Source organism: Passer montanus, unplaced genomic scaffold (genome assembly GCF_014805655.1).
Source record: "Passer montanus isolate IOZ18808 unplaced genomic scaffold, ASM1480565v1 scaffold5, whole genome shotgun sequence".
NCBI classification, from domain to species: Eukaryota; Metazoa; Chordata; class Aves; order Passeriformes; family Passeridae; genus Passer; species Passer montanus.
The window spans coordinates 3,570,637-3,595,513 of NW_024369929.1; the positions used below are offsets into that span (position 1 = coordinate 3,570,637).

General features: G+C 39.8%; 1 protein-coding gene across 5 annotated transcripts in view; it reads right to left on the minus strand.

Moving 5' to 3' along the window:
* The window catches only part of TJP1 (tight junction protein 1), a 157,578-nt gene extending 134,405 nt beyond the window's left edge, over positions 1-23,173 (minus strand). For 2 of the 5 annotated variants that reach the window (XM_039722791.1, XM_039722786.1), the window contains exons 1-2: positions 22,977-23,173; positions 13,973-14,105 (exon numbers count right to left, since the gene is read on the minus strand). In XM_039722791.1, coding sequence (XP_039578725.1) covers positions 13,973-14,105; positions 22,977-23,143 — 300 coding nt within the window. In that variant the 5' untranslated portion in view covers positions 23,144-23,173. The remainder of the gene's footprint in view (positions 1-13,972; positions 14,106-22,976) is intronic. The other 3 variants (XM_039722788.1, XM_039722787.1, XM_039722789.1) reach the window with 2 other exon arrangements.
* Between the last annotated feature and the right edge of the window lie 1,704 nt (positions 23,174-24,877).

Genomic DNA, 24,877 nt, shown 5'->3' on the forward strand with positions numbered 1-24,877 from the left:
CTTTGTCCTTTATCATTTGAGCTTTTGGTATATACTATAACCAAGTTCTAAAGCTGTTCCCACAGCTACAAGGGAAGAAAGATCAATGAAAACCTTCCTCAGGAAGAACAACTTAAAAAACCCACACCACATTCCATCAAAAAGTTTGGACTAAAATTACAGCAAATGGCAATACTGTATCACTGTGAAGCCCAACTATGCACCCTACTGGTGTTTTTCCAAAATGACCGTGAAAATGCATTGTGTCAGCTGGGAGGAAGATTTTGATACATTCCAATTCATCTGACTCAAAGACCCTTCAATTAGGCATGCATCTCTGCATTCATTTTATCATTTTTGTACATTGTACAGTCAAAATTAGAAATTATCTAATCTATCTGCATCACAGATGGCACACAGAGAAATCTTGACTAGACTCTCAATTTTTTTTATTTTTTTTTTTTTAATTTCTTCAGGCTTCCAGTTGTAAGCAGCAAGGAACCACTTTTGAGTTTAGCCTACAAGCTAATTTATATATCACGTTTCTCTCAATGCCAGGTAAACTGTGGTGGAATTCCAACACACATACTGGTATTTTCTTCTGTGCTCCTTAGTAACTCTTCAATCAGAAAGGTCCCAGAAACTTTTCTTTTAGAAGAATAATTTCCTACACTCCCAGCTTCATAAATATATCTAATAACAACAGTTGCTAGGATGACAATTCTTATTAATTTTGAGCACCTTCACAGGTTATGTTCAGATGAAATTATCTTTTAATTAGGTATCATCCTAAAGCACTACCAAAACCAGACTCATTCATTACTCAGAGAGCTTAAAAACTAACAATTAATGGGACTCATTCTTCTCATCTTTTTCCTTGTCAGCAAGGAACTGTCTGAAAACAGTTCTCTGCACTCAAGAAAACAGAAGCAGCTGCATAAAAGAGAAAGTCACTTTTATTTTCCTATGTTCTGCTGAAATTTCTGCATTCCCTGAACCATTACAAATGAACAGAGTATTTTCTGACACTTAGGATTCCCAAAATAGTTTAAAAACATATTGCTTTATCCTCTAATATCACATTGTGAACCATAAGCACAATTATAACAACTGATATTCTCTGATTTTTTTTCTTCAAAGGGCAAATATTTTTTTAAAAGATCTACACCTCAGTCCTCTTCCTCTCAAATGGAGTTTATTTCACTCGAGGTGTTCACTCAATGATATTTCTGCTAAGAACATTCGACCTTTAAACAAACATTCCAGACTATGTCCTTTGGGTGAAAACACACTGGTTGAGTTTCCTTCCACGTGTTTCCCTCCAGCATGTTTGCTTTGTTCAATGCCATATTTATCCTGCTCATTGATTCTGGTCTGCCAACAATACCTCTTTTCAACAAACTCCCTTCTAATATCCTTACACAAGGTCTTCCCCATTGCTGGGATGCTGAACATCCACTTCACTTTTAATTAGAGCAGCCACAGAAAAGGCAGTATGGGTGTCTGTTTTAACACCAGAGGAACCACAGGTCCTGACAAAAACTGATTTCAGGGCAAATTCTCCCCAGTCTTCTGAATATTTACTCTACCGAAGTGAAACAGTAGAGGAGGAAAAGATTTAAGAGTTCCATGCAATGCCTTGAGGTAAATTTAGGGGCACTATCACAGTGGTGAGAAACCATCTTTACCTTTTTAATTCCTCTTGATACATCTGTACTAGTGTTTTTAACACATTTTAACATATTTGATACTTAGAGAACTGTGTTTTCTTCTGTGTTTGTAACTCATCTGATACAGCAGGACTCTGATGCTAACAGAGCACTCTACTACTGTAATGTGAATAATATTCACAAAAGCTGAAGATGAAACAAGACAAACTGTGCCAACATTAGTGTGGAAGCCACTGTAAGATCACCACAAAAGCTGAAGATGAAACAAGAGAAGACAAACTGTGCCAACATTAGTGTGGAAGCCACTGTAAGCCACTGGTAAGGAAGAGCATTAAGGGACAAAATATAACTGCAGATCTTCAGCTGGTCTCAGTAGAAGTCATGAAGAATAACCTAATCAAGGAGACCTAATGCCTAATGCCAAGCCCACACAGTGTGGTAGCCCCACAAATTTATTATAGATGCTTTTTGAAGGTATGGTGTTGAAATAACACAATCCCATATAGAAAATCCTAGAATATCAGCAGAATCAGAAAGTCTGTTAGAAAGATTTATGCTGGAAGGGGTCACTTGTAATACTTTGCCTGACACTTTACACTTGCAATTGCTGCCCACAGAGGTACATTTCCACAAGACAGTATCAGCAGAAGATGCATAACACTGCAAATTGTGCCTTATCACTTCTGTGAGCACTCCATAGAGTGCAGGCACCACTATAAGTACCATTTTATACAGAAAAGTTTGCAGTGGTAGAAGAAAAAAATGAAGCTTCTGTCAGGAAATTTTAGGTGGCTGGGATCAAGTCCAACAAATCCTCCTGACTCATCCATTATCTTCCTGGTTTTGCACTTGTTCTTAAAATTGTCTGTTTTCCATCCTAAATTGTATTTCTTCATGGGCTCATCTTAAAGCCCTAAAATGCCCTCACAGAATGCACAGCAGCAGATCTGAATCCATGAAGCAGATACAGCAGCTATTAATAATGCAAATATGAGATTATAAAGTATTGGCTGCAGAACTCTCAGATTAATTCATCACATTTCTGGGCACGTGTCTGAACTCACTCTTCTGCCTGTGAGCACGCATCAGAATTGCTAAGAAGTGGAGAAATGAAGGCAGGCCAGTTCTGTGTGTCTGCATCCCAGGGTTGTTACTGCCCAGTGAGTACTGGATTCTGTAGTAATCAATCCTCCAGGTATCCAGTGTGAATTTGTTATATTGCCCAAAACTGCTGTGAGTGGAAGTAGAGGAAATACTGCATCCAGCTACTGGAAACAGCTTTTAGTTAAATGGTGCAATATGAAAACACCTGATTGAGGCCATCTCTGCCTTACCTTGAAGGTAGAGAAAGGAAAAGCCATGTAGTTCTCTGGTAGCACTGGTAGATAACCAAGAAAGGCAAGCTTGGCTAATTTGGCCAACCGAGTTTCACACAGATCACGTTTAAGAATGAAATAATATAGACAGCATATCCAATTATAAATTGTATAAAGCCTTCTAGCAGCTATTGAAAGTCTTCATCTGGGAGCTCACATCCCTATCTCGTTACAGTAAATGAATCATGACTTCACAAAGCTGTGTTTAACAGTCCATATATAAAAACATGCCTAACAAAGGCCAGCTGAAGCACTGCCTGAGCACTCAGGCAGCATCCAACTTCAGTGTGCAGCTCTGACTGGCAATCATATTATTCTACATTATCAGAGTCAAGTAAATAATTAATATGTTATAATAATTTTATAAGACATGCTGCCTTCCTGAGAAGGGCAAAACAAGAATTGTGTTTGCAGCTGAATGTTGAATATTCTCTATTCACACACTGTAGTATGTGACTCCAGTAATTGTCCTTTCTCTGAAGAACTGCAAGAAACCTCACTGAAAAGCCTATTGCTCAGACTTGAGTACTGTATACTCCTAAGTTTCTTTCCAAGCAGGCTGAGAAAGCACTTTCTGGTTTCTGAACATCTGAGCAGCTCCAAGAGCAGATCTTCTCCTCGCTGGTTTTTCTCCTTCTTTGCCATTACCAACCTTTAAGCCTCCTCTCCCTGGGCTGTCCTCAAGGGCAATGAAAGGTAACACATTATACAGCTGCAGATGTCAGTAGATACCAGAAGCTAAATGTCAAATCTTCATAAAAATACAAACACTATTATTTGCTCCCTTTCTATTCATGCAGTGGTACTCACCACAGTGAGAATAGGATATGTACTTTTCAAATTCTCTAGCTCTGAGGGGTGCTAGATAAGTATAATGATAGTACAGCCAAGATTGCTAAATTTATTACAGGAGCCTGTGATCCCAATAGTATATTGCTAATAACAGTGCCAAATATCCAAAGGCAGCTGCTCTGTAGAGGTTATCCAGTCCTGTATGCTCCCTCACAGAATACTGCAGAGCAATAAGCAGAGGCATATTATACCAGTGGGAGAAGCAAGCTGCTCTTCTTAGATATAGATGAGCGACAAACATCCAATATTTCTTTGAAAAATCAAGGAAAACTGTGCCAGAGGACAAAAAGGACATCTGTGCCAAAAGAAACCAGAATCTCTGCAAACTGAAAGTGTCTATTGCTGCAAGAACGATGAGCCAGCCCACGCTAACTGCCCTATTCCATTAACGCAGTCTAACCCTTTTTTCAGTCTAAGCACAGCTTATAAACAATTTGTTTTCCATTCACAGCCCCAGACTTCAAAAATAAATTTCTTTGGATTAAAAAAACCCGACAGTCTCCTAGAAGTTTGCTATGGCATTTTTGCAAATTCATGCAGTCTGAATTCCAAGGTGCTCACAATCAATCTTTTTTTATTTTATTCTGCATTTAGGTTGAAGACTTGGGTGTTGGGTGCAATGCACTTCATTTTCAACTTTTGATGCATACAATTATGTTTCCATTATTTTAACAACATTTTCAGTTAATATTTTTCCAGTGACTGCAGCAAAACCTTATGCTACAGCCCATATTTCAATTTTTTTTTTTTATTGCTGAGAGTATCCTGTCAGTTCTTCTACATTAGCACTGGCACATCCTCTTAAAATAAACCATCTGCTGAAGGCAAATTCCTTTGTCCCCTGCCTGGGCACACTCCCCAGCCATTTGGACAACAAAGATGGGAAAAGGGCTAGATGGAGAATTCTTTGGGATGGTGAAGAATATTCCAAAAAAAGCCGTATTTTACTTGAGTGATAACTGACACGTTCCTGAATGCCCACTGGGACTTCCAGGGAGCAGAGGGATAGAAGTTGGTAAAGGCAGACCTTGACAGGGTGACGATGACATTTTACAACTGTTGTTGAAGGACTGCCTGTGTAGGGTCGGGCCCTGCCCTTGGAGATGTTTGCTACTGGCAGAGATGGTACAACGTGACAGGCAGAGTTTTGTCAACAAGACTCTAAAAATTTATGTACGGCTCATGCTGACAAAGAGTGACCCTAACCAGTTGTATTTTTTGTATTAAATGCGAAGTGTATGCATGTGTGTACATATGACACATGTATATTTATGTTTATATCATTTATATGGACAGATATGCACATCAGCGTCTGGATAGTGACAGATAAACTTGAGCACGGCTCACTTAAAAAAGAGGAATTCTGCAGCTGCTTAGGCACTCACACTATCTTCTCAGCCCTTTGTCTAACTAAAAAAGACCTTCTTTCAAAGTGTAAGGAAAGAAATATAACCCATATAACCATGACTTTGAAGTGTTCCAGTAGCTATCCTTACTGGAGTATCCGAGTAACAGCTATGGAATACTTTGATTATTATTTCTTCTATTGTAACTTGGAAAGCTTAAAACTTGAAAGAAAAAAAGAAATCATTCAAAAGACCTTCTAAGGAGGCCGAATGTATTTCAAGACCTTGCCCAGCCCACCCTGAGCACCATTAGCATTTGGCCAAATGCATCTTTGGGCTTATGGAAACAAAGCCGAGTATTACTGCAACACTTGCAGACATTGTGTCTGCATCACTTCCACATGTATCCGTTCCTCTGGAATACTCAGAAGTACCTCCACACCAAGCTGGCCTGTCTGACTCAAGTCCTGCTTGGTGAGAGTACCAATGGATGGGCACTTTGAGAGAATCCCACTGAGTGAAAGGCTTGAGGCTTAAAATCTCTCAGAATCCTGAAGGCCTTAATTATAACTGTGACTATTGTCTGTGCATAAATTATGAGGATACTCTGATTTTTCATGTAGATTAATTCTCCTATTTCAGGAAGAAAATATTTTTCCGTTCATTTCAGTGCACAAACAAGTTCAAAGTGCACGTGGAATATTAATATTCCCATCCTTAACCTTCTGTAGTACTGCAAGGCATGGATCAAGGAATGCTGTTTCTGAGACAGTAACAGTTACTCAGTTTCCCAGAAAAAACTTCTGAGAAAGTGTCTGAAGGTCAAAGGAAACATTTCAATTTCTTTTGCTAGAAAAAGCAGCAAGAAAAATTTCTGTCCTCACCAAAGGCTGCATGCTGACAGTGACTGTACCTGCATCATAGGATCATTATTATTTCCATGAAATTATTATATCTTTGCAGACATGCCAGTGGTGCCCACACATAGACAAGTATTTAATGACAGAAGGTTCCAAGCAGCTTTTGCAAACAAAAACAACATATTTTGCTTAATAATAAAAATCAAATTTTAAAAGCCATTATAATTAATCACCCAAACTCTAGTTTCCAAGGGGAAACAGATCTGGTGAAGCAAAAAATTAGCAAAATCCAAAAAACCCCAATCATACAACAAACCTAAACTGAAAAAACCTCCAGCAACCTAATAAAAATATTAAAACAGACATGCTACTAGCATATACATTCTAGTGATATATTTGAAAAGCCACTCATACTGACACTTCTGTTGTTTGCTATTTTTAAGCACAAGGCTGAGAGCCTGCAATAGAAATTGTTGCAGTCTTTGCTTTCTCATATATAACAAGTCTGCCTCTTTTTGAGCACAACAGTAGAGAAAGGTCAAACAAATAAAATCTATCAATAACAGGAAAATAGATTGAGCAATATAATCTTAACTTCTACTCTAGAAATAAATCTGGGAAGAATTTTTGGCATGAAAGATAAACGCACTTAGACTCAAAGCCAGTTTAGATTCACTCACATAAAATTCTTTTGGACAGAAACAATTATTTATTACACAAGTATCTAATGCCTAAGAAAACATGAAGGTATCTAATCTACAATAAGAAACCTTGATTTTTCAGGAAAAAAAATTACTTTAGCGTTGACCTAGAGAAGCTTACATTTACACGAGCGTTACTCTTTTCCCTGAGTCATCCCATCAATTGGCTTCAATACAACACTGATCATCATGTGGCTCCATACAGAGTCCAGCTCAGAAATTGAGACATTCAAGGGAGCTCAGAAGAATCTGAAAAGCAGGGACAGTGGCCATTTAAATCACCTCTCTGCTTCCCTCCATCTCTGGGCTGGCTGAAGGACAAACAGTTGGACCCTCATCCTGCCTGGGGCTGCAGCTCACTGGCAGGTGGGCACTGATACTGACACTAAATACACGACAAGAGCATCCCACACCACCACACAAAGAGGAGCTGATATTATGTAACCTAAAGACAAACTACACCATGGCCTACATATCTTTTGACATTTTAAGAGATGATGGACCTGACAAGTCACAATCATCCGCCAAGTATAATGGTGGTGGAGTAATCAAGCAGGTATTACCCTAACAAATGCCAAAGAGTATTTCAGTACAGCTCCATCTGCCCAAATTCACAGTGCCATTCTGAGAAGAAATAAATATAACCTAAAGCATGCATTTAAAAATATATTTCTAATTTAAATTAAATGTAAACACAGGCATCAGTTAACATCCTTGGTAGACTTAAACTGGAATATTGAATTTGTTGAGAAACATAAATCAATCAGTCTGAATCAATTCAGAAACACAAATCAAGGTCAATCACAATTCAGAATTTAGCAAATTAAATTACTTGTTCATTTATGGTTAACTTCCTTAGGTTAATCTTAAGGCTGTATAAGCTTCACCTAGTATTATGCTTGAGACTTAATAATTTGCCTTGACATTTAGAATAGCTCTTACATAAAACTTTGGATTTGTTTTTAAATAAAAAGCAAGATGACAGAATAAACAATGCTGAAAATACTCTTTCCCAGAAGAGTTGTAATCTTGGATCAAAAGCCTCTAGTTTTTTTCCCTCTTTCCATCAGTATTATATTTCTACACTTGTTCAAATTAAACTCCTTTTCCTCTGTATTTAAAACTATTAACTATATATATTAAAACAAGTAATATGCATATTTCTGGGTTTTTTCTATATACTTCACCAATAAAAATATGCATGTAAGACGTAAAGTATTTTCATTTCATTAAATGTAAAATGTGTAAACTGCTTAAATATTCCTCTTTTTTCATTATTTAGACTATCTTAGGTAAAAGAAACTGGCCAAAACTGTATAAAGTCTGTACTGTGTTCATACACCATCAACAGATTAAATTATTATAATAAACGGGTTACAGTACAACAACAATATTGTGAAGCAAGACTAAGCTACCAGGGAGGATTTAAATCTCAGAAACAGCTGCATAACAACCACACTTCTTTGAACAGTAACAAATTAAGGGCATCCACAAGACTCCAGCTGTGCTAATGAGTTCTTCCTTCCACATCTACAGAGATGATCAAAATACCTGCAGGACTTTTTAAAGAACATGAGCGCTCTTATGTCTCCATCCTAAGAAATTGAGTCTGATACATACCATTTGTGTTATTATTCATTTCTCATTTTACAAGTTTTACAGACACATATTCAAATTAAAATACTCAGCAGGAAAATCAAGATAAATGGAAATATAAAACTTGAAGAATTTTATTTTAAAAAAGGAAACAAAAATCAAATTACTGAATAATATCTACCACCTCAGAAGTCATTTGTAAGATGATTCAACGGGAAGATGAGTTTGCAATAGATAAAATTAAAAAATGGCAATAAATCTGTGCTTCAGTACAGACCAGACTGCCTTGCTCAGCAATATGCCCCATGACAAGTTAACCAGTATAGTGCAGTATTATGTTTTGATCACTCCATTTTTTCACTGGGGGAATGGGGCTACTCACAGCAACAGTTACCCAACACACTGGTAAGGACATCTCCAACAACAAATTGATTTTAAGCCTGCTGTATGCTACAAAAATCTACCAAGGAGACTGGGGAAGTGAAACAAGGATGTCATCACAAACATCCATTAAAGTTAATCACTAAAGCCTCCAAAGAGCCTTGAAACTTCATTAGAAATGATAAAGCACGTGAAAGAGCAGCAACAGCACAATGGCAGAGCCAGTGGCAGGAGCTGCTCGCAGCGCTGGGCGCACACGCAGCTCCTGCGCACAGAACATCCCGGCACACACCCCCACAGAGCACGCGAGGTCAATCACTCCATCCTGCTAATGAGGGCAGGCAAGCACGCTGAAATACCGAGTTTCTGCAGCTCCCCTGCAAGAAATTATACAAGGCATAACACTTTATTACAGTGCACTAAAAATTACTATTCTAGGTGAACATGTGTGCTCCCCATCCAAGGAAGGCAACAGCACATTAGCTAATTCTCACTTTCTGATTATCTCTTCCTTTGTTGCCTCTTCCATTTTGTCACGCATTCCACAGTGCTTTATTCAGACTGCTCTTTGTACTTAGCTGTCTTTCTTTTCTTCTCTTTTCGGTAATCTCCCACCCTACTGTGTTACTTTTGTGCTTAACATGCTGACATCAGGAACCTCTAAAGCATTAGTGCACAGGGATTCCAGCCAATATCACCTCATCGGCAGTATATGGCAAGAAAAGACAAAACAATGCACCTGAGGAAGGAACTGCTAGAAAGGAATGGAAAAGTAAGAAAAACAAACCAGTGACAGTATAACATTTTGTAAAATCATTCCTTGGATTTTAACTCCAATGCAAATGGAAGTACACTGGAGATTTTCTGCTTTGCTCCAGCTGCAGGTGAACTGAACCAAGCTGTGTCCACGTTTAGTGAGAGCAGGCTAGCACCAGCTCCCTCCAGCACTGGACTTGTTCACATTGGAAATAACTGCAGTGCTCTGATTTCCAAGACTAGCTCCATTGTCCAAAGGGCTGATTTTAGCAGGAAAGGCTTAAATCTGTACTCCTGTAAGAATACACTATTCAAGGTGCTGATTTCGGTAATTTCTTAAGTCCAATCAAAGAGGTATAAAAATAAAAAGTATCTTAGACATAAAATTCATTATATGAGCTCTTTATAAAAGCTTTCCCAGTCTCCCTTTCCCAGAACTGACTAAAAGGAAAAGAAGGGAATGGTTTCTCTGCATCCACACATTGTAGGTCAGTGTTTGCAGTGCTATGAGACCTGCACAAAATCTGTCATACAGGCAGCAGCCAAACCACGAGATCCATTCCAAAACACCTCCGAGCTGTCACACAGCCTCCCAAGGCAGCTCCCACACCAGAGAGGAGGACAACTCCCAGGGCTCTATCAAGCAGGGCAGTCCCAAAATGCACCTGCATCCCAAAGTGACCTTCAGAAGCCCTAGCATCAGTGCTGCAACTGAGCAGCTCCAGAGCCATATGCAGCTAAAGAATCAAAGTTTAGTCACATCTTACCTATTATTAGAAATGGTTGTAAGGTCCTTGAGAGTAAACACTTTGTGTTTGCACAATGCCTAGTACAACAAAAACCCTGTCAACAAACTGGGCTCAGAAGTGCTACTGCTGTCTGGGGTAGCTTGTACAAAGCTAGGGTTTGTTTCAGAGTAACAACCATTAAAATATGGATGTAATGGAACACCAGTACCACAAGCTCAATCTACAAGGATGTAGGTATTCCACATATGACCCCAAGAGCTGATAATGCTATTCTTTATATTTTCTTCTTTTTTCCGCAATGTGGACTACGAGTTCTGCCACATTTCTGGGTTGAAAATAACCATTTGCCAATATTCAACATAAAATACAGGTGTATTTTTTTATACATACCACTAAAACTGAGTTTTCCAAGGGCTAATATCTGGCACAGCATAGCAGGATGATACTCCTTTAAGAAGAACTGAAGGGCAGTAAAACAGATTTTACTTTGTTTGGGTGAACAGGTGCTAATCTGACTAAGTGGTACTGCTAATACATGGAGAGGATAAAGAAAAGAAAAAAGGTGCAAGAAGTTGAAAACGGATACACATTTTAAGGAAGTTGCTGTGCTATCACTCTGTGGCTTAACATAATTTCATCACTTTATCTTCTCACTTGCTGCCTTAGCAAAATGGTAAAAGGATGCATCACTTACAAACCCCAGTATCATCCACTTAAGACAGCAGAGGTATCACTAAGAAATAAAATTGAGATTTTGTCAGCAATCCTACAGACTCTCAGCACTTGTAATCAGGAAGAACTTATACCTTCTGGAAGGGTGCTGTGAGCTTAATACAGGTGAGCCAGCTATGGGATGTTAATGCAGGTGTGCAGTGCACTGTGTGTGCTTTGACAGACTCACACAAACCATAGAAGGGCTTGGTTTGGAAGGGACCTTTAAGGTCACCTAGTTCCCACCTAGTTCTCACAATGGGCAGAGCCATCCACTTGATCAGCTTGCCCAGGACCCCATCCAGCCCAGCCTTGAGCAGGAACAGGCAAATCCCTGAGGCTTGCAATGGGTCACTGCAGCACAGGCCATCAGACACTGAGGCTCCACAGGCAAGGACCTCTCCTGCACTCTTGGGTAGATCACAGCCACAGCTGTAACCAAAAGCCATTAATATCACAAACTCCATGTTACTAACTGCAGCAAACAACAGACTTGGCAGCATCACTTTGCCCAGACAGCCCATGGTAGTCCCTCCCTGGCCTCTGCTGAAATTTTACACATGCAAAAGGCTCTTCACTGGTTATTCCCTCCCTTGCAAAGAATAAACTTATTTTTTAATGAATAAGTTTAACACAGTTCTCAGTTTAACACAGCTCCTACAACTTGTCCCCAGCTTCAGGTGAAGTCCCAGTCAAATAGTAAATGCAGCATTTTCATATATTGAATTTTTGTATGGGCATACTGCATTGAAATGCAGAACTTCCCCACTGGGGACACATTTATTCACTTCAAGAAAAGAAAGCATAAGTTATTTTTTACGTCTTTCTGCTGTTAGGATTTGTCCTCAGTAAGAATTTGCCTTTAAACAAAAGGTTTCCAAAAAAGATTAGTTTAGGATTTACGTTGACATTACTTATTTTAAAGTGAAATCCAGCAACATTCAGAATTATTAATGGATCTCATTCTCATTACATGATGAATGAAACCAACAGTTCACTGGATGCTGTCAGCATATAAGTTATCCACGTGTTTAAATATGAAACTTTTCAACTTCACTGTACATAAAATGAATATACTACAGCATAAAACAGTTGTAAAGAGAACATTAAAAGAAGCTCCTTTGTGTTTTAATTTTTATTTTTAATTGTTTTCTGTCTGCCAGTGCCTGGGTGTTTTTACTAGACGAAGACTCTTCACATGAAAAATGTTCCGTTCTGAGAGCACTCTTGAAAGACTTAGGCATACTAATTTATTCAATTACTTCTTTAGATCTATTTTTAATCACAATTTGAGAACAATAAAACCGCAATTATACAATATCAAGAAATATTTCAGTATGATTCTAAATCATGTAGCAGCAAGAAAATCCATAATTTTTAACTCTGATTTGTCTGCTTAGCTATTTAAATCTGTATCATCCTTTAACATGGGACCTTGGAAAAAGTGCACTTCCTTTACTGATCCTAATAATCAATAATTAGCTATTAATGTATGAATTTATACATGACATACTCTACACATTGTATGCTACAGATACATGTGCCCATTATTATCTGTCTCAAATCTCTTTGCAAAGGTTGTATGGCATGCAAGAAATTCTTTTTACCGTTGGCTATAATCTCTTTTTCTTTGAAGGCCCCAAGAGTAGATATAGATTTAGATAAAACTCCTTAATAGGACCACACAGATGAAGACCCATATAGCAGAAGGAAATTTTGCTCCCTAGGGGAATCTGTAACCTTCAGCAGAGCAATGATTGCAGCAGGATCAGTGCTGTGACAACAGCTAGCACAGGCACACCAAAGGCAGCTGGGAAGGAGGCAGCGCAGCCCCGGCACAGCTCCCTCACACTCCCAGCCAGGGCACACGGCCCGGCAGCACTGGCCAGACCCACAACTATCTGGGCACCAAACAAGACATCCCAAAACCCTTCCCTGGAACTTCATTACTTCCTTGAACCGCAAACAACAAGCCCTTTGTCCCAAAGATAGCGCTGCGAGACCTCGCAATTAAAAACAAAGCTGTCCGGAGGGAAAAAATACCAATTATGCTATTGGCATCATCTGTGAAAAACATCCCACTGAAAGACAACACACTCAAACCACTGTTATGCCTTAAAGATGTTTCCCCAAATCCCATCTGAATATTTTAGTGATATTGTTTCTAGCACCATGCAATGCCAGACAATATCTTCACATCACTATTGATTTCTACATTTTAAAGACAGCACATATTTTTTAGCTCTTTCATCCTCATATTTCATAACCAACTTACAATTCAACATATTCTTTGACATTGTTTAAATACTCAAAGAGTAAATTATTTTAGCCTATCAGAATATAATTTGTTTTGACCAAATTCCCCCCAGTTAGTTGGGAGGTTGTCATGGTTCTTTACCATGATCACATTGAAGTTTCCAAAACTATAACACAAAGACATCTACCCCCTAACCAAAGAGAAGAGAAAAGGAATACACCAGTACTGCCCAACTGAAGTAACCCATCACCTGTGATTCCAGCTTTCAAGTGTTATAAGCATACACATCTTTCACAAAATATATTTCCTTTTCTAGCACTTTGTTGTAGCCATATGCAACTGAAATAGTTTTTTGGCTTTTGTAAAAAGTCATGTTTGACTTTAAAAGCAATTTCCAAAATCTCAATATAAAAATAAAATTTGAAATAATATTTTGTTTTCATATTTACTCCATTTGAAGTCAATTTCTTAATCTTATGGAGGCAACAATGTTAAAATTTGACATAGAAATTTCTGTCTCATGGTTGCTGAAGAACAAGAATGTAGTTGTACATCACCAATCATGTAAGTGACATCACTGTTCATAATATCTGGCAGTGTAGCAAGGCAATTAAAATATGAAGTGCAATATCTTTGCTAATCTGACAAACAGGTAAACCCAACGCAAGAAGCAAACTACTTTATTAGTAAGATTCTCTTAACTTCATATAGAATAAATGTAAAAGATATAGTACTTACAGTGAATTCACAGAAATCAATGCTATCAAGACTTTTGCTTCTGTGTATTCTCCCTTTTATTCTTCTTAAAGAGGGCTTTCCCTGACTTACACTACAGGTAGCACCATTGGGATTTTCGGAAGATGGAGTTACCCTGCCAAACAAGAAGAGCCACATATCAGACAAAGAATACGTTCTTTTATTTGCTTCAAAAAATTTACAAAGGAAAACACATTATTACCATGCTATACATATAAGAAATGTCATTCCAAGAGACAGTTTTCAATCACAAAGTGCCAAAATAAGATACAAGTATGTAGAAGTCTAGCTCCCATCAACACCACACTGATTGCAGATTTTGTCAAAAACATTCTGAAGTTGTCTTTTTTGTACAAAAGTGTGTAGAATCATAAAAAAGATACATTGTAGAAAAATATATTCCACTTCTGAAAATTTAAAGACTATTTTTGTTTGTTCCTTCAGTGGAAACCCAAGTCCTGTGACACACAGAGATGGCTGTCACTTAAATCACCAGGAGGCCTGGCAGTGTTTGGCTTTTGACCTTTTCCAGTTTCAGTGCTGATGGTGCTTCAGCTATTCCAGCAATGAGTAACAACCAACAATAACGACATTAATAGCATCTGTTAGAGTTATAGGTTTAATATATTAAACTAGTACCCTTGATAAGGCCTTTCATCATATTGTAACCTACACACAGTCCTAGAGGGAGTCCATAAGCAATGCATATTTCAATGAGCTCATTGGAAATCACTAATAAGCAGAACTAAGTTAACAATTAACTAAGGTACTAGGATTTGCGACATTAATATTTTAAATACAAAATAGTCCCTAGTCAGACTGGCACTTAAGGAAAAGGAAAACTCCATTCCAACAAATACACTCACCAAGAATTACCTAAAAATCTGAAGTCTTCATGCCCAGATTTACACTTTTTTTCATATTATTTCTCAACTGCAGCCATAGAAGATTTCAAAATCAGCTTAAACAAGAAATAATATGTAATTTTTTTGTATTTCCATAGTCTTTAGACAGCAGTTCAGTATTTCTCTCAAAAACCATTAAGATTCCTCTCACAAAAAATACTTTAGGATGTTTTTATGCTCTTTTACCTAGAATTAATGGCTTTTGTATGCACATAAATGTTTGTGCATAACAGAAAGAAAGGTGGAGATGTCTTAAACATATGGATCACCAAACCAGGACATTGCATAGTGGGCCATATCAACTCCTGAAATACCAATTTCCAAATACAGTAACCACATGCTGAATATTCCTGTTTGATTAGCAAGACTTCCAGGTCTACATAACACTGTGGTCAGGATGACATGGCCATGGGACAGCTAGGGAGAAGTTGTTACAACATCCAAACTTGAAAATTAAAGCAAATCCTATCAAATCTCTTATTCAATTTATAAAGATAAAGCCCCTCGTTTTTTTGTTGAATCACTGCAACTACCAAGTCACTATTTTGTTTTCAGATGCCTGATTTTGGTGGGTTTTTACACATGCACACAGACCCACATACTAAGTTCTCTTGATAACATAGTAATTTGGTTTAGATGGTTTTTCCCCTTGGGTTATTTTATTGCTGACTTTAAACTGCAAATTTCTACCTGAAAACATAAATATAATATTCATGCATCTTAATAACAATATGAAACTCCTGCTGAGACTGCACTGGAATTTTTTGTCTAATCATATATGGATTGAATTCTGAGAACCATGCCTGCCTACTACAGTAACATATTTGTTCACACAGCAGAAACTCCAAGAACACCACAGATTCCCTGCTAAAATGTCCTCAAGAATTACCAGGAGAGGTTTCCAAAGAAAGACAACTGCTCAGTCTCTATCTTGTTGCACAGACAGTGACATTTACAATGCCAGCACATTGCCATTGTGTGAATGCCTCTTCTGAAACAGAGTGCTCCAAACATCTCTGCTCAAGCACCTAACTGAACACACTCTGTGCCCATGGCAGATGCAGATGCTGGAGCCCTCAGAGAGATCAATTGTTCCCCTGCTGTCAGAGCCTCTGTTTATTCTCTCTGCAGGGAATCTTTGAGGGCTGCCTACTCCATTACTTATAATTTGGGTTAATTAATCTTCAGCTGCACCTCTGATGAATTAAATGCTTGGCACATTAGACTTCCTCCTTATACTTAATAGAAAAGTTAAACAGCTGTAAGCTACACTGGGCTTTTCCTTATTTTGAATAACATTTCAAGCCATTTATTTTAGGGCCTTACCCACAAATGTGCATTTCTTTAAGCTGTAAGTCTTTTAATGTTTTCTGATACTGAAAAGCCTTTATTAAAAAAAAAAGAAAAAAAGAAAACTACTTACATGGAAAAACCCAAACAAACACAAATAACAGGCTAATCAAAGTTACACAGTTTTAACAAAGAACTACACTAGTGATATGTTTGAAGGCCCTTCTGTTTAAAAGCTTCACTCTTTACAGCCACTTGAAAAAATGAACTTTCTGCCACTGGAATCCAGCTATCATTTCATTCTGCTGAAGAATAAATTATGGCTCTTACTTGTTAGCTCCCAAGATACAAAAAAGTCTTTTTAAAGTTATAAAATATAATTATAGAGAAGGAGCATCACAATTTATCTATTCCCTCCAATCCTTTACAAAATCATTAATTTCTAGATCGCTTTACAAGCAAATAAAGTATTATTTAACCAACCAAAGAAAAATCCAATCAATATCATTGATATTGGGAATTGGGAAGCTTTGCACTGTATGTACACCAAAGGAAGGATGTGAGGCAAGATATCCATACTGACAGCATCACAGGGGTTTTTGACTGTGTGGTTGAAGAGAAGACTTTGGGATAAGTGCAAACCAATTAACTACCAGCTTCTCCAGGGCCTCCACTCCTGCCACAGCAAAGGGAAGCAATAGCAGACCTGAGACAGACTTGGAGCAATTTTACCCAGCTCTTGCAGAATGCCAGATGCAGCAAGAGACTCTCAAGAATCCATTTCCAGTAGCACTCATGTAGTATAGCAACAGGAGCTCCTTCAAATACTAGTGATTCCCACAGTGAATACATGTCAAAAGTTCAATATAAAGTTTCAAAATAAAACTACGTGAGTGCAAAGTCATGAGAAAACGACCAAGTGTCTTGAGTTTGACTCAAAACAAAATTATTTAAAAATCTGAAAAACATCTTTTTAAAACCCTTCTCTCTTTTGAATCATGTTTTGTGTTCCCAAAGTGTTCACTGTAATCATAGAAACAAACTTCACTCTTTTTAAATGAATACTGAAACTATAATGCAATGCTCCATGGTTCTGGCATCTGAACCTTAAGTTTAAAAAACCACTTATTAATAAAATTTCCTGCATCTGATTGTCTACTTTCAACTTTTATTTTAATATCTGAATTAATATAATATTAATAGCAAATTAATAAGTGAATTGCTAAGTCACTGTAATACCTGCATCAGGAGTATAGAGGAATTATCACAGGCTAAAGGAGAAAAATATGTAAGAGCCCTTTTAAAGTATCTGCAGGCCATCAACTACTTTAAAGCAAGTAGTCTTGAACAAAAGCCTAGGAATTATATGTTCAAGGAAGTCTAGGGCTTGAAAAAGTAGAATATAGCATAAGGATCTTTGAAGGTAGCGAACAATTCCTGACACCTTGCTTCAAATTTGCTGTTTCTGTTCAAATAACGTGTTTAATATTCTGGAAACATAACACCTTTTTAATGGAGCTCATCACAGGAATCCTAAATTAAGGCACCCAATTCATTAATTTTTGAAAATATTAGTCAAGTAAAATGGAACCATTTTGTATATCCCACCTGGAGTCTGAGGCCCTTATTTATTATCCACAATTCTTACAACGGTTTCATTGACCTTGACTGCTTCCTGATCATATATCACATTACATAACCATGACTCTAAATTATTTCTCTAGTTTGTAAAATAAGCAAAAAACCCCTAAACTTTCACTATCTGTATTCCACTGACAAGCACAGTAGCATAACAAAATAATGTGCAACAGTGACTTCAAGGTGAAGTGTCATATCAAGGGCTAATGACTTAATACCTATTATAAAATAATCAGATGGTCTGAATATAATATGAGTTTATGAATAAAAGCTATTTTATATTCTACTCACATATAATTACTATTTATAAAAATTTTTAATGTTACCTGATTTTTCATAGTTAAATTATGTCTGAAATTACTAATGTCATCTTAATTTCTAAACAGAGCAGTTACATTGAAAATCTTTCAAGAACTTCATAAACTCTCTTCTTGTTCAGTGATTAGAGTTCTGAACAATTTTATAAATGCCATCACCAGAATGTTTAAAAAACATGTCTTGAAATGACACATGTTCTGTATCTGTTTTCCAAGCGCAGTATGAGTGCTAGAGTTAATGCAGAGTGGACAAGGTTTTGAGCTGTGCAGCCTCAACAAGACTTCAAATGGTGACATAATATTACACTCTTCATATACTGCAGGTTGCCTGCCTATCCTATAAAGAAACCACTTCAGTTCTTGTAGCAACATCGAAGGCAAACTTCTCAGAAACTTCTGTCTCTGGTAGCTACACAGATCCCAGCTGGGAGATGTGTAAAATTCCCATAATTATTATACTTCCCATTAGAAGCCAAGCTTCCTCAGCACCACCAAAAGTGAGGACACAGGCTGGGCTCAGCTCAGATTGACCACTGGCTTCTGTCTCAAACCCAAGGCTGGAAAAGCTGACATTTACTCACACTGACCAGACTGGAAATACTAACAATTATAGTTACTCAATATTAATATTTGTTTGAGAAAATAAAAGGCAAGTTTAAAACAATGCTAGAGACACTAAGCACTCAGCTGCTGTGCTGAATTCTTGTACACCTCTGCAAGTATGTTGATTCTAAGGATGGATCCTTATCCCTGAGGAAAAAAAAAGTATTAATTAACTTGCAACATAAATAAAGCTTTACAATGGGCTAAACTAAAATTTTTATCCTCATTTTAAACAATATTAACTGGAACCAGTAATCAAAAATGGGAAATATCCATTCTGAAGATCTGTACTTTTCCATAGAGTTCCGTAGAAACACCAAGAAGATCAATCTTTGATGTTTTCTTTCTCCTACATTAAGGTGACATTTTCCATTATTTAATTATACTAAATATGATGCTACTTGGAACATAAACCAACAATGACACTTTTCTCCCTAGGGATGGTCCTAATGATAAAACAGACATTCTTCATTATAAGCTTGGGCTTCCACAGCCAAGACCCAGCTTAAATACAAAGACTCTGAGACAACAAAGCACTCAGTGCTTAATTCCAGACATGCTGGTTACTCCTCACTGATTTCAAATAAGCTTACTCCTCTGCTTGAAAATAAATGTGCCTGTGCAGTATCTTACAAGAAGCAGCTATCATTTAACATCCAGGCTTCTATATCACACGTTCTTTTAACAACAGCACTAAACAGGGGAACTGGATCCTGTCAAAATTCAAATGCTCTAGTGCACTGCATCTGCATTCTTTCCTGTAACCTAGATTGCCTCAGACAACTACCAATCATTCTTAAAAGAATGTAAATATGGAATAGTCTCAGTCATTTCCATAATCTCCCCAATGAAAGCCTATCAGTAACTGAGCTTTTTGCCTTTTTCATTGCTGCACTGCCCTGCACCAAGGGGAGCAGCGGGGGTGCTCGCCAAAGCACAGGAACTCTGAAAGAGTCAAGGCAAATGCTGTGAGAAAGAGAAGGGAATATTATTGAGAAGAACTGTTAGAATGGATAGAATATCCTGTTGGGGGTTTTGTTGTGGTTTGTAGTTTTTCATTTCTTTATTTATTTGCCCGCTATCTTCTCCTTGCAGCAGAAAAACACAATAATCAGTTTGACAAGAAATTATGTTCTACCTGTGTAACTCCCCTTAATAATGTGATTTAGCATTTCTCTGTTGCAAAAGGACCCAGGTTGCACATATTGGGATTTCAGTAAATATTTATAAAAATGTACTATTTTTAAACTACTCCCAGTTCAGCTGTCAGTTTATTCTTGACCACCTTTGCAGATGTTAATCCCTGCTGCACTCTACCTGTACTAGCAGAGTTATGATGGTGGGTTTTCTATCCAAATACTGTCCCTCCAGCAAGAGGATTAAAACATCCTACTCATCTCGTTTAGGCTCCTACATATTAGATTACAACACTGCACACACAGGAAAGGGTCTGAATCAGCAGTTCAGGACTCCAGCATCTTCCTCCTGCACTGAGTCCAGAACTACTGCCCCAAGTAAACCTCATCATAAAATTACAAACTCCACACAAACCAGGTTTCTGTCTCCTCCATCTCCCACTGCAAACCTGTGGCACAGCTTCCTTCTCTCTAATAGACTGGTTTTTTCTTAATTACTATTTATTCTTAACCCATGGTGGGACATTGGTGTTTTCATTTGTAGCTGTGCTTCTGTGCATCACAGAATAGGAGATGCACTTTGGTGGGGGGGGAAAGCAGGAGAAAATTGGAGTGACAGATGCTCCCTAAAGAAATAAAACATTGCTGTTACCTTTTTCATTTTCTTTCAGTAGGATTCAGGTGGATTATCTCCACGAACAAAAGGATGAGCACTTTAACCTTTTTTATTAAATTATATCTTCGTTTCCACATACAATATGGATTCACACATCAAAGAGCTTATGAATCTCATTGGTTAAACAGAATTTTTAAAGTTTTTAAAAATAAGCAAATAAAAATAGATTAAAAAGCACCCTCTGACTATAGACGGACTTGACTTATATGTTTTCTTTAGGTATTTTTGAGATTTCCAGTGATACAGTATTGCAATATGCTTTTGGTTTATGTATTGTGAATATACACAAATATTGCATTGATTTGAGTAACACCAACATGTTTTCTGTCTAAGATTTTCTTAATGCATTATTTGATAAAGATTGTGCAGAAATAAGAAAAAATTAACATGACAAAGTATCTTTAAGCACTTCTCTGAGGGCATCAGAAAATAGTATTTCATCCATAGGCACAAAATCTATCCATAAAGATAATGCCTAATGCTATTAAAGTTCTTAAAGAAAATAAGAATACATATCATGTCACCTATTAATAAGAATATCCCAAAGACATACTTTTAAATCCTCAAGTAATTCACACCTAATCTCCCTAAAATTTAAAAAAAAGTTTGCCTTATTTTTTTCTTTAACACTTTGAGTCAATTAAATCTTCACACAGCATTGCATTGCAGCAACATGATGTCAAGTTAGAAATGTTATGAAATGCAATGCTTGTGGTATGTATTAGTGTGGAACCACTACAATATTTTGCTGTACCTCAAAAAGCACAGAATCTCACCATAAAACAGGACAATACAGAGCTGATTCAACTCCAACTGCAGACAAAGTAGGAGTTGAATCAGGTCCTTTCAGATGTACTTTTAAAGCACACAAATACATCTAGCTTTCCCTTAACATGCCACCAAACAAAACACTTCCAAGAAGACAAATGAAATATTAAATAGAACACTGTCATCATTACATTTTCCGTAATTAAACTTCTCAAAAGATGTAACACACAACTGCATCCACTGCTGCACACAGACAGGAGAGGCATTTGGGGAGAATAAAAGAGGTATGGTACACTTTATGTAACTTACATAATCAGAATCAAACCACCCAATACATTGTAAAAACATCTGATTAAATGTAATAAAACTTATCTGCATGATAACATAGTTTTGTCTAAAACTTAATTTGATTTTTTTTCTTTACAATCAGGATGAACAGTTCCATCAAACTGTTCTATTTGCACGGAATAGCAAGATCTGGAATTAATGACAGAAAGCTTACTAGTTCCACATTATGTTTCTTCAATTGATACATTTTCTTGACACTGTCCATACTAGCAGAAACTGTGGGGAAAAACAAAGTATTAAAACCCCCACATTCTACAATTCATGTAAGGCCCACTTTTGTTACAACTGCTGACATGAAAATATTTTTATTTGCAAACTATCTATGGTTAAATAAAATGACCTATCATGCCTTCTCTGACGCTTTGCTTTACTAGGGCCAGGTAAGTACAGTGAAAGAAAACTGCATGACCGCTACCACCTTAATATTACTCCTGGTTCTTTTCAGATAAGAAATTCTCAGTGCACAAATTTGTGATTGACATCTTCCTCTCAGAAGACCTGGCAATATTTCCCCCTTACAATCCGTCCTGCTGATGGCACGCGCCCCGCTGCTCCCATGGAGCGCACAGTGGGCTCCTGCCCGCCCACGAGTGACTGGGTATTGCAGTGCCACACGCCTGTCGCTGCCCTACTCACCCACATTACACCACTATACTTTAATACATTTTTCATAACGCGTTGTTGATTCATCCAGAAAAATCAGTTCAGCACACACGAAGCAAGCACAAAAGGAGTGAGAATCAGTGAGGGGAAACGCAGGGTTTAAGGAAAAATGACCATATTTGAACAGCACTACCTCTGGCGCTCACTAATCTATTGGACCTGCGTCTCCTTGTTCCCATTTTCTCGGTACACCTGTCAGCAGCAGAGGCAGGGAATTCGGACCCGGCTCCGCACAGCCCGGGGCGGGAGCACACTGCGCTACATCGGCGGCAACACCGGGGCTGTCACGCAAGCGGTGCCCCGGCCGAGCCGCTCCCGCGCCCTCAGCCCGCGCTGCCATTGCCGCTGTGCCGGCTCCGGCAGCGCCGTCCCCGCGGGAGCGGAGCCTGCTCCAGCCGCGTCCTCCGCCGGGCCGGGCGCGGACAGCTCCGCCGGCACCGCCAACGCCTCCCGGCGTTTCCATGCGGCTGGCGACGAATCCGCCGGGAACTTCGTGCCCCGGCGATGCCGGCCCGGAGCCGCAGGCCGGGTCTGGGTTCGGCGCCCCTCATGTCCGCGGGGAACCCCCGGCGCCGCGCCCGCCCGTCCCGCCGCGGCCCGGCCCGGCCCGCAGTGCCCGCGGCCCCGTTTGTGCCTACTCACCACAGCTTCCTCTTTAAGGGCATCAGACTGCCCCTGTTGGAGGCGGTCACCCCTATGGCCATCTGCAAGACAGTCAGGTATTTCTGATACTTCATTTTGCCGTCGCCCCCCCTGTCCCTGCCTCGTCCCCGCCGCCGCCACCGACAGAGTCTCTCCAGCCGCTGCATGCAATCATCAAATTTTTATTTCCAGGCATCTGCCGTCCCTGCGTCGCGCTTCTTCCCCTCCTCCTCCTCCTCCTCCTGCCGCGCTCCCTCTCTCTCTGCCCCCCCGGCTCACGCTCTCCTCCTCCTCCTGCCGCACTCCCTCTATCTCTGCCCCCAGCTGACGCTCTCCTCCTCCGCCTCCCGCCGCGCTCCCGCTATCCCCGCTCCAGCTGACGCTCTCCTCCGCCTCCCGCCGCGCTCTGCCCTCCCCCGGGCCCGCACTCCTCTCCTCCTCCCGCTGTCGCACTCCTTTCCTCGCAGCCCCCCGCGCTTTTTCCCCCGACCCACTGCCGCGCCTCCCTCTCCCCCGCCACGCTCCCATCGCGCCGCGCTCCCCGCCCCTGACCAGGCCCCCCGCTTCGCCTTCTCCTCACCTGGGCTATCTCGGGGCGGCCGCCGCCTCCCCTCGCCCCCGGGGCGAGCAGGCCTTCCCCACCATCCCTGCCTGCCGCCGGGGCGCTCCCGCCCCGCTGCCCTGCCCGATTACCTGGGGTATCCCGCCCCCGCCCATGAGGCGCAGCCGCCGCGCTGCCCTCCCGCCATCAGAGGCGCGCCATGGCCGCAGCGCTGCCCGCGCCTCGCCGGCCTCGCCTCTAATCCCATTAGCGCCTAGAGGAGCCCCATGTTATTTTAATCCTTAACGGTGGTTGTGGGGTCGCAGCAAGCGAGCAGCGGGGCAAACACCTCACCGCCTGCCGGGGCGGCCCCGTGAGGGGAAGGTCAGCAGGGGTGAGGCGAGGCGAGGATGGCTACGGGTGAGCTGAGGGTGAGCGCGGCAGCTGAGCTGAGGCGAAGGGGGCAGCGCGTCCCGCCAAGCCTCCCTCAGCAGGGGCGGCTGGATGGCAGATCCCACAGGGACCGCAGAGCTACCCCGAGCACCTGCACGGGCAGCACCTAAAAACCCTGGTGAGGCCACGGAATAGGAAGGCAGCCCCTTTTTTATTTTTTATTTCCACGAGAGGAAAACAACTGAAGTGTGTTTGGGAATCATATGGTGACAAAGCCAAGCTAAAAGTATTAAATTATTTTAGAGGGGTGCCCACCTTCTGGGTGCTTAAGCACAAATAGCTGAACACGTAGCTGTGTCGTGGCCTCAGGTGTGACACAGTTGTCATGGCTTTAATCTGTTCTTCCTCCTCAAGCTCAGCACTAACTGCAGCACAGCAGTGGTGTCTGAGGAGTGCATTTGGAATAAGTTCTAACACCTGGTACAGTACAATCAGAAACTCTCAGTGCAAACATCCCTGAAGTGAGGAGTAGCACCCAGCTGGACACATGGATCAATGGTGGTGGGAAGCACTTTGGCCTGGGATACCCTGCAAACAGGGTGCAGATATTTTCCAGAGTACAGATAAGAACAAATCCATGCTGAAGTAACAAATTTTCATTAAGTTGCAAGAACGTGAACAGTATGAGTTATAATCCTTACCCAGAGTTGAGGTCCTAAAGTGGCACTGCCAGCTAGGAAGAAATAATGTGAATAACATTGTCACTTTGTGGCTCAGAGATGAGCATTTCAGTGATTTTTTAGTGTGTGAATGTATAATATATACCTCAACACTGCAGTAGGCTGCATTCTGCCTAGGCCTATTCACTGCACAGGAAGCAGAGAAGATAAATGCAATACTTAACAAGCACAACAGATTTTAATTAGAAACACAATAGTTGCATTACTGTAGTTAATGGGTTCAATGG